Here is a 15,744-nt window from a genome sequence, read left to right as displayed (position 1 = left end):
AAGTGATTTGCTTGAGGTCACACAGCAAGTTAGAGGTAGAGCCCAGACTACCACCCAGGGCAGACATAGACACGGGAAATGATGAGTGAAGCCTCTCTTCAAATCCTTCATGGAGACACAGGTGTTGTGAGCACACCATGGGCTCAGGTCTGGTTTTTTTTTTTTTAAAGATTTATTTTTATTTGTTTATGATAGACATAGAGAGAGAGAGAGAGGCAGAGACACAGGCAGAGGGAGAAGCAGGCTCTATGCCGGGAGCCCGATGCGGGACTTGACCCCAGGACTCCAGGATCGTGCCCTGGGCCAAAGGCATGCGCGAAACCACTGAGCCACCCAGGGATCCCCCTCAGGCCCAGTTTTGAATCCCAACTTGGTCACTTTTTTCCAGGTGGCCCTGGGCAATTCCGTTTGCTTCTTAGAGCCTCAGTTTTCACATCTGAAAAATGGGGATGGTTGTCCTTTCTTCCTTGGCTGTGGCAGAGGGAGAATGAGATCTGTAACGCTAGCTGTTACTAGAATCACAGTAGTGACGTTTATGTCACTTTTATCTTGAGCCCAGACAAAGCTCAACAGTCCTGTGGTCTGGTCCCTCCTCTCTCCCTGGCAGGAGCAATAGCTAATGTTCCTAAAGCGCTTACTGTGTACTGGGCTCTGTGTGAAGTGCTTTCCATGCATTTTTTCCACCTCATTCTAACAGCAACCTTTTAAGATGCACATTCATGCTCTCCCCACTTCTCAGATGAAGAAACTGAGACACAAGGAGGGGAAGTAGTTGCTGGAGGTCACACGACTGCTTAGTGTCTGGGAAAGGATGTGGGCAGATAGTCTGACCTTGGGCAGCGAGCATAGGTTAACTCCTCAGCTGTCTTGCTCCCTTTCGAGGGAGTGGAAGGGAGAGAGGCATATGCGGTTTTCCCATGTGAGGCTCTCATGAATTCTGAGATGCTGGGCCCGCAGCTCTCCAAGGCACCTCTGTGTGACTGAAGTCCTGGGCTGGGTGCATGGGAGTGTGGGCAGGGCAGGGCCTACTGACTGTCATGTCCCTACAGCGGCTGTGGAGGCCTGCGTCCTGCATGGGCTGCGGCGGCGGGCGGCTGGCTTTCTGTGCTACAACGAGATTGCAGCTCTCTTCATGAAAGTGGGCAAGAACTTCCCGCCGGCCGAGGAGCTGAGCCACAAGGTGCAGGACCTGGAGCAGCTGATTGAGAGCACGTGAGTATGGAGCATGGGGTATGGGCAGGGCACGCCCTGCAGAGGACAGTCCCCCTGACTCCACGTTCCTCCCTGAGCTCTGCAAGAACCCATGCCTCCTGCCAGTTCCTCTCTCCGGTTTCCTTTCTGCTCCCCAAACCTGCCAGATTGTTTCCTACCCCAGGGCCTTTGCACATGTTCTACCCACCACCCGGTTCCCATACTTCATTTTCTGTGGCTAGTTTCTTGTCATCTCAGGCTTTGCCCCAGTTAAGGATAAATTCCAACCCTCACCCAATTTTTCTTTTAGATCACTCTATTTACTTACTTCCCTGTGGTTATCACCACCTCTAATTACTCTTTCATTTGTTTCCTTGATTCTTGTCTATCTTCCCCGCTTAACTCTGAACTCCTGGGAACAGGCAACTAACATCTGTTACTCCCCATCCCAGTGCCTGGACAGTGCCTAGAAATGTTCAAGACACGATTGTTGAATGCATAAAGTGGCTTTTGGGAGCCAGACCCCATTCTGAATGCAGGAAGACCAAAGTTTAATCAAAGCAGTATGGTCTCTGTCTGCATGGACCAGGTGTCACATTGAGGCCACCATTGAAGGGGAGCCTTGACTTCACTCACATGTCTTAAGAGCTGATTATGTTTGCTGGGGGAGGCTCATGGCCTGAGTATGTGTACCTGAGCACCTTCCACCAGAGCCTCGCCAGAGTCCTAATTGTTCAGCCAAAGCCTTGATCTGGAGCCTGGTCAGGGATGCCAAATAGGTTTCAGCTCCAGTTGTTGCTAGAGGCTGCCCAAAGGACCTTGTTGTGAAAGATTCTAGAGCTACTCTTGGGTTTCACAGGAAAGAATGCTCAGATTGATTAGATGGCACGAGACAGGAGAAAGAAGCACGCATGCCATGTTTGCCTTCTCTGCCATGGGTGTTCCTTCCACTTCACTGGATGGGCAATGGCCCTTGCCTTGCCTTTCAGGCCATACCAGCCCAGAGCTGCTGGCCAGAACTGTGTGATGGGCAGGGCTGTGGATTTTACATTGCCAACTCCCATTAGGAATCCCAAGTGACTCCTCAGCCACTTGGTTTTCAGGTGTCTTCCAGTCCATCTGCTAAATTTCCAGGTGTTTGCTGAGAACTTCTTAAAGGGGTGGATGTCCATCGGCCTTCCATGATATTGGGAGTGACTTTCTAATGGAGGAATTAGAGATACCCATGCCAGTTGGTAAGGGAGAGCCATTCCTTCATTCATGCAACCACTTATCCATGACAGGGAGAGGGGAGAGAGCGGGAGGGAAGAGAGAGAGAGAGAGAGAGAGAGAGAGAGAGAAGAGAAGAGAAGAGAAGAGAAGAGAAGAGAAGAGAAGAGAAGAGAGAGAGAAGGGAAGGGAAGGGAGGGGGAGGGGAAGGGAAGGGAGGGGGAAGGGAAGGGAAGGGAGGGGGATGGAAGGATAGGGTAGGGTAGGGTAGGGTAGGGTAGGGAAGGGTTTTCCCATGTGAGGCTCTCATGAATTTTGAGATGCTGGGCCCACAGCTCTCCAAGGTGCCTCTGTATGACTGAAGTCCTGGGCTGGGAAGGGAAGGGAAGGGAAAGGGAAAGGAAGGGAAGGGAAGGGAATCACTATGAGAATCCGGCTTACCCATCAACAGTGTATGAAAGTGTATTTCCCTGCATCTTCATGCTTGTTGGGTATTATGATTCCTCCAACTCTTTGCCCACTTGCCAGGAGCAATAAGGGCTCTTTTGTTGTTTTGGTTGCCATTCCCTTCATTTCCTTGAGAGGTTGCTGTTTGCATATTGGTCCTGTTGGATTTCCTCTTTTGTGAATATTCATCCTTCTTCTTTACTGGTCTTGAAGGTGAAATCAGATCCAGGGCCTCCAGGAGAATGTGCGGAAGCTGCCGAAGCTGCCCAACCTGTCCCCACTAGCCATCAAGCACCTGTGGATCCGCACTGCCTTGTTTGAGAAGGTGCTGGACAAAATTGTGCATTACCTGGTGGAAAACAGCAGGTGAGCCAGAAAGACCAGACGCCTGGGTGTGCTCTGCCGCCACCTGCTGGCCTTCTTGGAAATTGCGCCCTGTTGCACAAAGCACCTTTCGTTTCTCCCCCTTGATATGCACTTGACTTGGAAGAAATTACATGAAGGCCATCTGGATGTTCGTCTCCGAATTAGCCTAGTTTAGGACCTTGGGACAATTCAGGTGCTTACTGGCAACGCCGGATCTCCAGATTAGGAGTGGGGTGTAGGATCCTGCAATCTTAGGCATCTTTCTTCTCCCATGAATTAAGCCTACTGTCTTCTTACTAACCATGGCCCTAGAGGAGTCATTTAGCTTCTCTGTGTCTCTCCTCTCATTTGGTAAGTGGGACAGGGATCGCTGCCATTCTGGAGAAGAGGTGAGAAGGGAAGATAGTGAGTCCACAGCATTTTGGAAATTTATAATGATACTTTCTTACATTTTTTTTTTCTAGCTCAGATCAACTTGGTGTAAATGTTTTGTAGTATGAGCCCTCTTGGCAAGCATTTATCCATCCATTCATTCTTCCAACAAATATTTAATGAGCACCTAGCAAGTGCCAGGCACTAACCTTAGATGTTGGGGATACATTGGTCTTTTTTTTTTTTTTAATTTTTATTTATTTATGATAGTCACACAGAGAGAGAGAGAGAGAGAGAGAGGCAGAGACAGAGGCAGAGGGAGAAGCAGGCTCCATGCACCGGGAGCCCGACGTGGGATTCGATCCCGGGTCTCCAGGATCGCGCCCTGGGCTAAAGGCAGGCGCCAAACTGCTGCGCCACCCAGGGATCCCGATACATTGGTCTTAACTGTCATGTTCAAAGCTTGGATGTTATGCTAAGGGATAGGGAAGCTGGGGAAGAATGTAAAATCTGAGACTCTTCACGACCAGTACTCCTTTCCAGCCAGAAGGAGAGGGAGAGAGAGAATATCAAGGAAATACATGAGAATCTCCTCATCTCTTGGTATATGAAAGTGCCTATTTAACCACATCCTCACATAAAATGGGTATTATGATTATCTTTCATTCTTTGCCTGTTTGCCTGGAAAACATATCTGAAAGTATAGAACAAATCCTTCTCTTCATGAACCTCACATCGTAGCAGGGAAAACAGGTAACTAGTAATTGGGATAATATATGATGAATATTCCAAACTAGGTGGGTGGTGTTTAATTTACTCTGGGTGGTCAGAGAAAGTGTCCTGGAATACATGGCAGTTAAGCTTCCATTTGAAGTGCCTGTAGGCATTAACTGGGTAAAGATGTAGGGGAAAGAGTGTTTCTAGCAGAGGGAAGCAGGTGCAAAGGCCAGGAGACAGGAGAGGAACTGGAAGAAATCCAGGCTCTGGAGTCCAATTACACCTTCTCGTGAATTATGACAAGTCTCTGCTCTGTGCCCTAACGTGGGTTCAGGGCCTCTGTAGTTACTGCCTTTGGTCTATGACCTTGTGTTTTCCGCTGAATAAATCAGTCAAAAGGAATTAGTGATTTATTTCAGCAATAACGCCAACCTCTTTATTTATTAAACTTCTTATTTTTTTTTTTTACATTCACACAGAAGTTGTAACATTAGTACAGAGTCTCCCCTACCCTTAGTGATAACATCCTCCATAACCTGCACTGTACCTTCATAACCTATGAAGGTATGTTCTGTGTTATATGGAAGAGGTTTTGGTTCAAGAAAAATTCAGGTCTCCCCACTGGCTGTGGGGTAGGGACACTAGAAACAACACAAGTGTTTCTTTTTCAATTTAAACGTTTTTATTCCAGAGCAGAGGTTGATAAACTATAGCTCGTAGACCTAATCTAGCTTTCTTCACGTTTGGCAAACAAAATCCTATTGGACCCTAGCCTTACTGATTCATTTGCCAGTCATTTATGGCTGCTTTTGTGCTACAGTGACAAACTGAGTACTTGTGACAAAATCTTACGCTCTTCAAAACTGAAAATATTGTCTAGCCCTTTACAGAAAAAGGTTCTTGACCCTTGCTTTAGAGAAAAATCTCTTCATCACTGTCCATCACAGTCCTGGCTCTCTAATCAAGCCAGCAACATGATATACTTGACTCTGTTCTAACTACAATTAACTGTTCTTTGCTCTGATCTTTCTTCAGATAGAACCTATCCTGCCATTGCCTTTGAAGAAACTTCCCCAGATGGCCTTGTGAGTTCTTTGCCTCTCTTAGTTATTGTGGCCCATGCCAGGCATACAAAACTAAGACATTTCTTGTGGTCATGTGGAATGGTGACTACCTCAGACTTTGAACTCTAACCAGTTTAACATTTCTCTTGATTTGAAAACAGGTTTTCTTTTAAAAGAGTATTTGGTCAGAAAATCTCTCTACTAACTCAGAGATTAATATTGTAATGGAGACTAACCAGGGAGCCAGAGCTGCTAAGGTAAAAAAATTGGCTGAAGGTCTGACAGCCATTCCTGCTGCAGTGCCACCGCCTACTTCTGGCCAGTCTGACAGGCTCCTTCAGGCTTCAGAGAATCCTGTGCGTTCACATTTCAGCAGAACCTGGACACTGGCCAGCCGGTGCCACTTGTTCTTGTTCTGCCTGAGATCTATTAACTACAGCATGTGCTCCTTCTTCCCTGTCCACTTCCATATTCTTGGCAATTACCCCCGTCCTGTTTATAAACCACTGTAATTCATCTACAAGCTTAGGAAATGTTTGAGAGTGGAAAGTATACTGACGAGAATTGAGTAAATGCAAGTCAAGACACACTGCACTCTATTAGCTGGGTGACTTCAAATAATTTGATTTACTTTTCTAGGCCTAAACATCACCACCCTGCATTTAATAGTCATTTAACAATAACGGTTATATCTTGGCTCCATTAATCAGCAGGAAATAGGCAAGTGTTTATTTTTCTTCCTTGCAATGATTCTTTAATACTGCATGACTAAATTTTAGAGAAAAGCAAAGAATAAGTAAATAAGGCCACTCTGCTAATTACCAACAGAGCTGGGATAAATATCCACTCCTCCCAGCTTTAAAATCCCTACTCCACCACCACCACCCCGATCCATCCAGTTTATCTGTAGCAACTGACCCTAAAACAACATGATCAGAGTTCTGATATCTGAGACTGCAGGAAGGCCCCAAGTGTAGCCCTGACTCAGTCTCACTGAGACAGCAGGGAGAGAGCAAGCAAACTGGGCTCTTTACCTCTGGATTAGGTCTTTGTAAACTGAACTCTGTGTCACAAAACAGTTATAATAATTAAACGAGTTGCAAGAATATCAAGTAATAGAAATGGGAAAGGAAAATAATACATCATTTTTAAGCATGAATGTAAGTAAGCCAGTGGCAGTCTATAATTTAATTGACTGGGACTTGGTTTTTCCACTACTGGGAATACATATTTTCATATTCTACATAACCATGGCTAAATGAGGACAAAAATTGTTCATTGATTTATGACTCCAGGTCATTTGTAGATTCCTGTCTGATTTTCTCTAATGATTAATGCTTTTCACAAGGATGGGTTCCCAGAAAGACTGTTTTTTTATGAAGTCCTAGACCCAAAAAACTAGTTCACCATTTACCTTGGTTTAGAATTTTCATTTACATGTTGTTCTTAGTTTTCCATTTGTCCTGAATTTTAGTCTTACCCAATCTATAACTAAGAGAAATTGCATAGAGAAAATACTGTAGAAAGATTAAAAGAAAGGATGTTTTTTTAATATGATTTTTTTAAAAATCCATCGACCTGTTTTTGCAAGATTGTCAACTTATTGTGCAATGCTTTTCTGACTTCAGTATCCATGAGATTCTAATTCAGTAAGTCTGGGATTGGGCCCAGGAATTTGAGTTTTTAACAAGCATCCAGATGGCAGCAGGCAGATCATTGGACCACACTGTGGAATAACCTTTAATTGATTACTGTATCGTTAATATCCTACAGGGTGGCACGGTGCTAGGTACTTAGTAATAAATTAATTGAATGGATAATCAAAAGGGCTAAGGAGAAATGAAACAATGTGAGGTGTTCCTTTATTCACTCAGTGATTCATTTTTCAGCCCTCAATGAGTGGCTATCATGTACTGAACTTTATAGTATTGTTTGTGTGTGTGCATAGATACAATACATGTATGGACACTATAACTAGAAAAGGCACTTTATGCATACTCTATGCTTCCAAAGAGCATGAGATCTAGTGAAGGTTTTGAGAAACAAAAAATGTCATCTCAAGGTAATATTTAGGTGTTATTAAGGTGATGAGTGTGCAGAGAAGTTACAACAATAAAAATAGAAAAAAATAATGTCTTACCTTTTATATAACTGTTATATTAAATGAGCTATGTGAAAATAAGCTGGTAAGTTGTGAAAGGCCATATATATGGAAATAATAAGATTTATAAATCTCTACCCCCTTTATAGAGATGGCAAGGTCTCCCCATCCCCATTGAGTGTGTTGACCAGATGCCTCAGCTTATCTTCCTTACTCCGCAGGGTAGCGAATTAGATATCTCTGTCTGAATTTCCATCAAACGAAGTATATGTTGCCTGTTTCTGAGGCTTGAAATCTGCAGGACTGAGGCTCTGTGCTAATGATGTGCAACCTGAACTTTAAAATGTTTTACAAACTATAGTAGCTATTAAATAATTACTTGAACTTCTGGAAGTAATAAAAACCCCTGTCTTGAGATTCCTGAACAGAGTTTATCTCTTTACTAAGTATGTAAAATAATACTGTGGTAGGATAATCCTTAAAAATTGCTTCACTGTATCCTTGTTATTTGAGCACTATACATATATTTTTACCAATATTCAGAAAAGAGTGTATGAACTTTTTTCCTAGATTCCTGCAAGATCCAAACTTTACATGACAGTGGACTTCAATAATATTCATGAACTTGCATGAGGTTCATGGAAAGCAGCACATTGAAAATTCTGTGATGAATTACTAGGAGTTTTGGTTGACAAATACTTTCGTACATTTTTCCCTTTGAGATGTAGTATTATTTGGTTTGTGCGATATGTGATTCAAAATAATGAGAAGTGAAAGAAAAAAGGTGAATCCTCTATGTATTAATCAAGGGGTCATCTAGACTATATATCCAACATGACGTTTCCCACACAGTGTGTCTAGTTCTTCAATTGCTACTTGATTTCTTGGTGAGTGTGTCTTCATGTGAGAAAATACAAAAAGCAGAAAAAAAAACTATTTATCTTGGCAGCAAGTACCGTGAACTATGAATTCAGTGAGTCCTAAATATATAGAATCAGAATTGAATACAGCCAACCTAATGGTCTGTTTTGAGAAACATCAGTCCTTTTGTCCCTTATCCTATACGTAAGGCACACTAAATTATTCGGTGTCTCCAAATACTTTCCATGTAGAGTCTGTATTTTGAGACACTTGATGGCTAGGAGATTTTAGGAGCCTTTAACAGGAATATGATGTAAAAATAAAACAAATTCAAGTTAGGAAAATGTTGGGAGTCTGCTCAGAACACCATCAGCATCGCATCCTGTCCTGGCAGTCCGCGTGGAGCTGCAGCTGAGTCCACTGCATGGAAAAGCTCCTTAGTCCAGGCATGCTCCACTTCCAACTTAAACTAAATGTATTAGAACAATATAATGCCTCTAAAAGCAGATTGCACCTTACAGTCTTCGTTCTCAAGGAGTTTAAACATGTCTTAAGAAAGGGTGATGCCTCTTTGGGATTTATGATTATTACTCGTGGGCTTTATTGCTCATTCTGGTTTCCCACTGAACACCCGCATCACATCCACCGCTGAGCATCCAGAGGCAGGCTCGTCGCTTCAAGTTGCTTTGACAATCATTAATCCTAGAGTCTGACTCCATTGTTCTGCATGTATTACATAGAACTTCTATGGAACATCAAACATATTTATTGATAGGAGAAAATTGTGTCTTTATGAGCGTTTCTGTAATGAAACAGGATGAGGGATGTGGAAAGTCACTGGCAGTTTCAGTCCAAGAGGCTCTCTTCAGGAAGAGAAAAATGGAAATGTTTTTATGAACGTGAAATAAAACTCTAAAAATGATGAGATGCTCTTCTAATACCCACTATTCAATAATAGATAGTCATAGTGTCCTTTGTGAATGAAGAGGGCACTACAGATTCTTTCTGGTTGCCGCAAGTGTTAAGTGTTCACAGTTAGAAGCAATGAACATTACACACCTCTCCCCGTGTTTCCTCACAGCCTGGACAGTGACTACTCTCACAGATGTTAAGACCCTTTCTGTGGTTGTTAGAAGGATACTGATTACTGATTTAGGGAGAAGTTCTTAATCTCTTCCTGCATCCCGGTCCCTTCCCTTGACAGACATCAGTGCAAGTGAAACAGGGTCTTAAGTTTAATACCATTGACAAGATAACCCTCCCTCTCTGGAGCAGTGGCTCACCATAAGGCTATTACCTTGTTGGCCATGTACCATATCTCTTTGCTGCCTGCTAATGCTTTGCTCCTTTCTTTTCTTTTCTCTTTTAATTTGCATTTAGAAGAGCTAGCAACCTCACTTGGCAAAGCTAACTGCTGATGTAGCTAACGATAAAGCACTATGGCATCACTTGAATGTCAAAAATTAGAAGAAAATAAAGAGCTAACATGTATTACCGTATTACTTATTTTTCCAAAAGCCAGAGCCTACTTTAATTTTGCCAAAATTGTGTTGGAGAGTTGCTTCAGTGTGGGCTAGGTCCTAGCATTTGAATTATATGGAAAGGTCAAATTAGAAAACTACAGGGGGTCCGAAGGAGTTGATTGAGAATAAAGACTGTCAATGCGAAATATAGGGACACTTGGAATACACCACAGCAAGAGAGGGCTTAATATTTTACTTTGCTTAGTTTAAAATCGGAAGAAATCAGTTTAGATAGACACAGCTTTTCTATAAAGGATGTTACGGAAGCCAAACCTCCCAATATACTAGGTAAGGATGAGTATGGTTATGTAAGTATCCTAATTATGTACCTGCCCAAAGTGAAAGATTAGGTTAGTTAATGGACAACAGAGTGATTTCACATAGTTCTTCCCTTTAAGGGACTTATAGTCTACTTCAATCCTTTTGTGTTCTGAAATATGTACATCCTTCTTTCTCTGCAGTAGGCCTTGCTAGTCTAAACATGTCTATGAATTCAGCAGCTTCTTCTCCCTAGAGGACTGGAGAATATGACACAGAGTAGGAATCTGAAATTCCAAAGATGACTTTATAGCTCCCAGACAAATGGAGCTTTCTACTAGAACTTTAAAATTAAGGAAAACCGGGATCCCTGGGTGGCGCAGCGGTTTGGTGCCTGCCTTTGGCCCAGGGCGCGATCCTGGAGACCCGGGATCGAGTCCCACGTTGGGCTCCCGGTGCATGGAGCCTGCTTCTCCCTCTGCCTCTGTCTCTGCCTCTCTCTCTCTGACTATCATAAATAAATAAATAAATAAAATTATAAAAAAATAAAATAAAATAAAATTAAGGAAAACCATGCAAGGCTGATGATGCTAACTCTATTTGTTGAAAACAAGCTATCTCTTCTCCTCCCCATCCCCCCTTTCTCTATGTGTATGATTCAGGTAAGATTAGTGTCAAAATCAGTGAATGTCAAAGTTGATGTAAAAATCTTTAAAACTAAGAATTATTTTAATTCACCCACCTTATATGCTCTCTATACTTCCTGCCTCCTTGAGGATTTTATCATTCATTTCCCTTCTATATCTTAAACATTAAGTTCTCAGAATGTTGCAACTTCAACATTTTCAAGTCTCTCTCATCTTATGGGAAATAACCCAAAATACCACCTTGGCCCTACATATCTTCACAGAAGTCCTCTTCTTTCCATTGTCAAGTATCTTAAAGAGTTGTTTTACTCAAAGTTTATACTTCTTTACCTTTTGTGCATTCATCTCAGTATAATATGGAATTTAGGCCCACCAATTTCACTCTTCCAACCATTGACCTCTATGTTGCTAAAGCCAAAACACACATTTTTCATCGTCCTTCTTGTTTTCTTTGTGATGTTTCGTTTCTGAAAATCTCTTAGCTTCCAGTACACTATACTTTCTTGCTTTTTTTCTACTGTTTCTTTTCCTCTGTTCTTTATTTTTTTCTCTGTTTCAGTGGATACTTTTATTGATTTAATAGATCACCAACTTTGTCTCCCTACCTGCCTACAATTGGAATTTCATCTTATTTCCATGCTGAGTAGTGAAACAATGACACAGCTGTAGTCAGAATAAGCTACTTCAAAAAGAGAAGCCAACACAGCTCATTTTCTTCTAGCAAGCAAAATATAAATATATGCACTCTAGAATGCACAATGGTTTAGTCACTAAGAAATTCAAATGGGATCCTGAAGAATGTAGGCAAATCCAGGGTGCAGTAAAGAGGAGCTGAGATGCTGTGCGCCTCTTTAAGGGTTCCTGGTACTGCATCTCTTGGCCACTAGCTGAATTTTGACATGAGGGAAGATTTTAGCTAATGCCAAGGAGAGATGCAGCAAGTGCTAGGTTGACTTAGGGGCTGTGCACAGGAACCAAAAGGCAGGAAAGTACTAAACACTGCTAAGAGCATCCACCCCAGGAAGGACTGGACCTTCCAAAAGCTCTAAACTCGCACCACCCCCAGTGCTCACATGGCTGACTTTATCCTCTGTGTTCCATTTGGCACAGCAAGTGGCAGTGTCTCCACCACCTATGATGGTGATGCAGCCCCTGGCGGTGGCTTTCACCACCTCATCCATGAGGGCTTTGGTTCCTCGGGCAAAAGCTTCCCATTCAAATATGCCCACAGGTCCATTCCCCATGGTCTGCTTAGCCTGAGCAACTGCCTCAGCATATTTCTTGCTGCTCTCAGGACCATGGTCCAAGCCCATCCAGCCAGCAGGTATGCCAGAGGCCACAGTGGCTTGGCCAGTGTTGGCATGCTCATCAAACTTTTCAGCAGTGACGAAGTCAACTGGCAAGGTAATTTTCACACCATTCTTCTCAGCTTTGGACATCAGGTCTTTGACGATCTTGGCTCCCTCTTCATCAAACAGAGGAGTCCCAATCTCCATGTTGTTGAGCACCTTCAGGAAGGTAAAAGCCATTCCACCACCAATAATCATCTCATTGACTTTGTCCAGCATATTACTGATCAGCTGGATCTTGTCTGCAACTTTAGCTCCACCCAGGATGGCCAGGATGGGTCGCTCTGGGCATTCCAAGGCCTATTTCAGCTCCTTCTTCATCAAGAAACCTCTGGCCTTCTGTGGCAGACTGACTCCCACCATGGAGCTGGGGGCTCAGTGAGCAGTGCCAAAAGCATCATTGACATAGACATCTCCTAGCTTGGAAAGTGAAGCTTGGAAGGCTTCTATTTTGACTGACTCAGCTTTAATCTTATTCCCAGAAGCATCTTTTCCCTTCCCTTCTTCCTCCACATGAAAGCAAAGGTTCTCCAGCAGGATGACAGACCCAGCAGCTGGGTCAGCACAAGCTTTCTCCACTTCTTGGCCCACACAGTCCTTTAAGAATAAAACATCCTTGCCCAGCACAGACTTAAGTTCTATAGCAGCTGGCCCCAAAGAATACTTGTCTGGCATGGGGACACCATCAGGCCGGCCCAGATGGCTCATAAGAACTGACTTGGCTCCATTGTCCAAGCAGAATTTGATACTTGGGATGGCAGCCTTGATTCTCTGGTTGGTTGTTATCTGGTTGTTCTTCATAGGAACATAGGCTCTTCATAGGTTGAAGTCCACTCTCATGACGACCCACTTGCCCTTCACGTCGAGCTTGTTCAGAGTCAGCCTGTTAGAAAGTGACATCCTGGCAATAGAAGGGCTGCGAGGCTGAGAGCTTAAACAGCGGAGAAGAAAGCAGCCTGCGTGTGCTCCAACCTCGTGCGGAATGCCGAGAGCTCCTCTGTTCTTTATTTTTTTTTTTAAACATTTTATTTTTTTATTTTTATTTTTTAATTTTTATTTATTTATGATAGTCACAGAGAGAGAGAGAGAGGCAGAGACACAGGCAGAGAGAGAAGCAGGCTCCATGCACCGGGAGCCCGACGTGGGACTCGATCCCGCGTCTCCAGGATCGCGCCCTGGGCCAAAGGCAAGCGCCAAACCACTGCGCCACCCAGGGATCCCTCCTCTGTTCTTTAAATGTCAGTGTTTTCCCAGGTCTTCTCCAAGCCTGTTAACTTTTTTTTTCTTTTTTTTTTTCTCCATTCTCCTTGGGTGATTCTATTTATATTCATGGCTTCAAGCATAACCTGGAAAGCTATGATATCCAAATATGTATTTTACGTTCTATCTGGATAATAAACCCATAAGATCCTATGTTATCAATCATTCAGAAAAAAATAAGATATTCGTGGACATTTTAGTTGACTTTTATGGTGTTTAGGAGTTAAGATAGTAGTGATAAGCACAATGATAGTATTGAGAGAGGACTCGTTTTAAGTCTTGAGTCAGTCATGACCTTGAGTAAATTGCTTTAATTATAAGCCTTGTATATACTTCATTTGTTTGTTTTTTTAATTTTTATTTATTTATGATAGTCACAGAGAGAGAGAGAGAGGCAGAGACATAGGCAGAGGGAGAAGCAGGCTCCATGCACTGGGAGCCTGATGTGGGATTCGATCCCGGGTCTCCAGGATCGTGCCCTGGGCCAAATGCAGGCACCAAACCACTGTGCCACCCAGGGATCCCTATATACTTCATTTGTAGAATGAAGTACGCACTTCATAAGATTTCCATGAGGATGAAGTGAGATCGTAATTGTGAAGAGCCTGGCACATAGATAGTTCACAATAAGTAGTAGCCCTTATTGTAATAAAATGATCTCTTGAACAAGTTTCACTTCTAATTGTAGAAAGCCAAAGTAGCACTCTGAGCCCAATCAGGAGACAAAAACAAAACAAAACAAAACAAACAAACAAAAAAAAAACATGTAGTAGGTTAAAGCAGAACAGTTTAATACAAAGAATTACTGACTCTGACAAACATAACTATAAGATATAAAGAAATTCTGTGTGGTAAAGCAGAGAAAGAGTACCTAAGAAAGGGTAAACTTGAAAAGGGTATTAACAGATACAGAGATAATCCATAAATCACAACACTGTAAAAATGTGTTCAAATACTGGAGAAAATGTAGTTTGGCTCCTAGAGAGCAGAGCTGACCACTGGAATGGCCAGGCCAGAACTGCTGTGCAAACAACAGCCACCTCCGGAGGTATAGACAAAGATAAGAAAATGACATGTGACAAGAAAATGGTTGCTGGATCTGCAGTGGGAATCCAGGTGCCAGTAGGGGTGAAAGGTTGTTAGAACTTACTCTTTGAAGGACTGACTTGGTGTGTGACCTTCTGGACACAAGTAGCTTTATGCAGGCTGTACTAGGCTTGTCAGAGGAGTCCAGGCTGTCTGTAGAAATATCATTGCCAGGATGAGGCTGAAAGGTCAAAGGACCTTCATCCTAGGCTTGTGACTGCTAAGTAGTAGTTCCTTACCAGATGTCCTTATACCCACACTGCCTATCCTCCTGGATAGTGCTGTGAATTGGAGGAAGTCTCTACCTCCTGCAAAATCTCCCCTGCTGCCCTCTACTGAGAAACTTAACAGTGTGCATTTAAAAAGAGAAATGCTTAAGCCAATTCTGTTGTTTACCATATTGGAGGTACATTTGGAAATGAAAGGCAATGAATTGATAACTGACACAACAGATAGGCTTAACAAATACAGAGATAATCTAGAAATCACAACACCATAAAAATGTGTTCAAATACTGTGTTTTGCTCTATAGTTCTTTCAGTTCCAAGCTTTTTGATATGAAAAATTGGTGTATATATGTATAACTTTCGTTCATGATTTAAATATGAATACCCATTAGCATCATGATAGCTATGCATGTGCTAGAAGATAATTTAATGAATTACAATATAGCACATCGAAGAGTTGCTATGGTCTATTGAATCAAAAATCCAGTTCTTGAAAACTGCCTAAACATAATTTACCTATCCAATGTCAGTTTAAAATTTGCATAATAAGCCACAGTGAGTTTTAAAAATCTCATACAAATAGTGATCCATTTAATATGTTCCACAAAGAAATATATTTTAAACATCTTTTATACATATATACATATTTTAAACAGTCTTTTATATATCTTTTATATATTCTAAGAGAGGGCTCATTTTCCCCCCATTACCTAAAAATGTTTCTCAGAAAAAATAATATAAAAAATTACTATGTTGATCATAATTCCAGGAGAAAACTAAGAATCCTTGAAAATATAAGCTTAATTGAACTGGTAAGAATTGCTGTTATAGCAAAGTGGCATGGCATTAGAATAACTCCCATCAGTTATCAGGTTATCTTTAATTCACAATTTACAACTAACCATTTTGTAACCTCAAGAGCTGTTCCTTTTCTCTAATTTATCTCTAATCATAATTTTTATTCACAATTGACCATTTATTATACCTCAGTGATGAGTACTTTTTATTTTTTTATCACACTTCATTTTTATATTTAAATTACGTTAGCTAACGTATAGTACATTAT

The 15,744-nt window shown here is 42.1% G+C and overlaps 2 protein-coding genes and 1 pseudogene across 12 annotated transcripts in view; 2 read left to right on the top strand and 1 right to left on the bottom strand.

Moving 5' to 3' along the window:
* LOC140597379 (small G protein signaling modulator 1-like) overlaps positions 1-15,744 on the top strand; it is an 81,415-nt gene that overhangs the window by 23,362 nt on the left and 42,309 nt on the right. For both annotated transcript variants that reach the window (XM_072745644.1, XM_072745643.1), the window contains 2 exons: positions 1,050-1,212; positions 3,061-3,564. In XM_072745644.1, coding sequence (XP_072601745.1) covers positions 1,050-1,212; positions 3,061-3,064 — 167 coding nt within the window. In that variant the 3' untranslated portion in view covers positions 3,065-3,564. The remainder of the gene's footprint in view (positions 1-1,049; positions 1,213-3,060; positions 3,565-15,744) is intronic.
* The window catches only part of LOC140597361 (piwi-like protein 1), a 98,542-nt gene continuing 85,872 nt past the window's right edge, over positions 3,075-15,744 (top strand). For 5 of the 10 annotated variants that reach the window (XM_072745615.1, XM_072745614.1, XM_072745613.1 and 2 more), the window contains exon 1: positions 3,075-3,213. The gene's annotated coding sequence lies outside the window, so the exon portion shown is untranslated. Of the gene's footprint in view, positions 3,214-5,337; positions 5,388-15,744 lie in introns of all 10 variants that reach the window. The other 5 variants (XM_072745610.1, XM_072745608.1, XM_072745611.1 and 2 more) reach the window with 4 other exon arrangements.
* Positions 11,320-15,417, bottom strand: LOC140597376 (phosphoglycerate kinase 1 pseudogene; annotated as a pseudogene).

This window comes from Vulpes vulpes, unplaced genomic scaffold (genome assembly GCF_048418805.1).
Source record: "Vulpes vulpes isolate BD-2025 unplaced genomic scaffold, VulVul3 u000000698, whole genome shotgun sequence".
In the NCBI taxonomy this organism is placed as follows: Eukaryota; Metazoa; Chordata; class Mammalia; order Carnivora; family Canidae; genus Vulpes; species Vulpes vulpes.
This window is presented reverse-complemented; position numbering and strand designations above follow the sequence as displayed.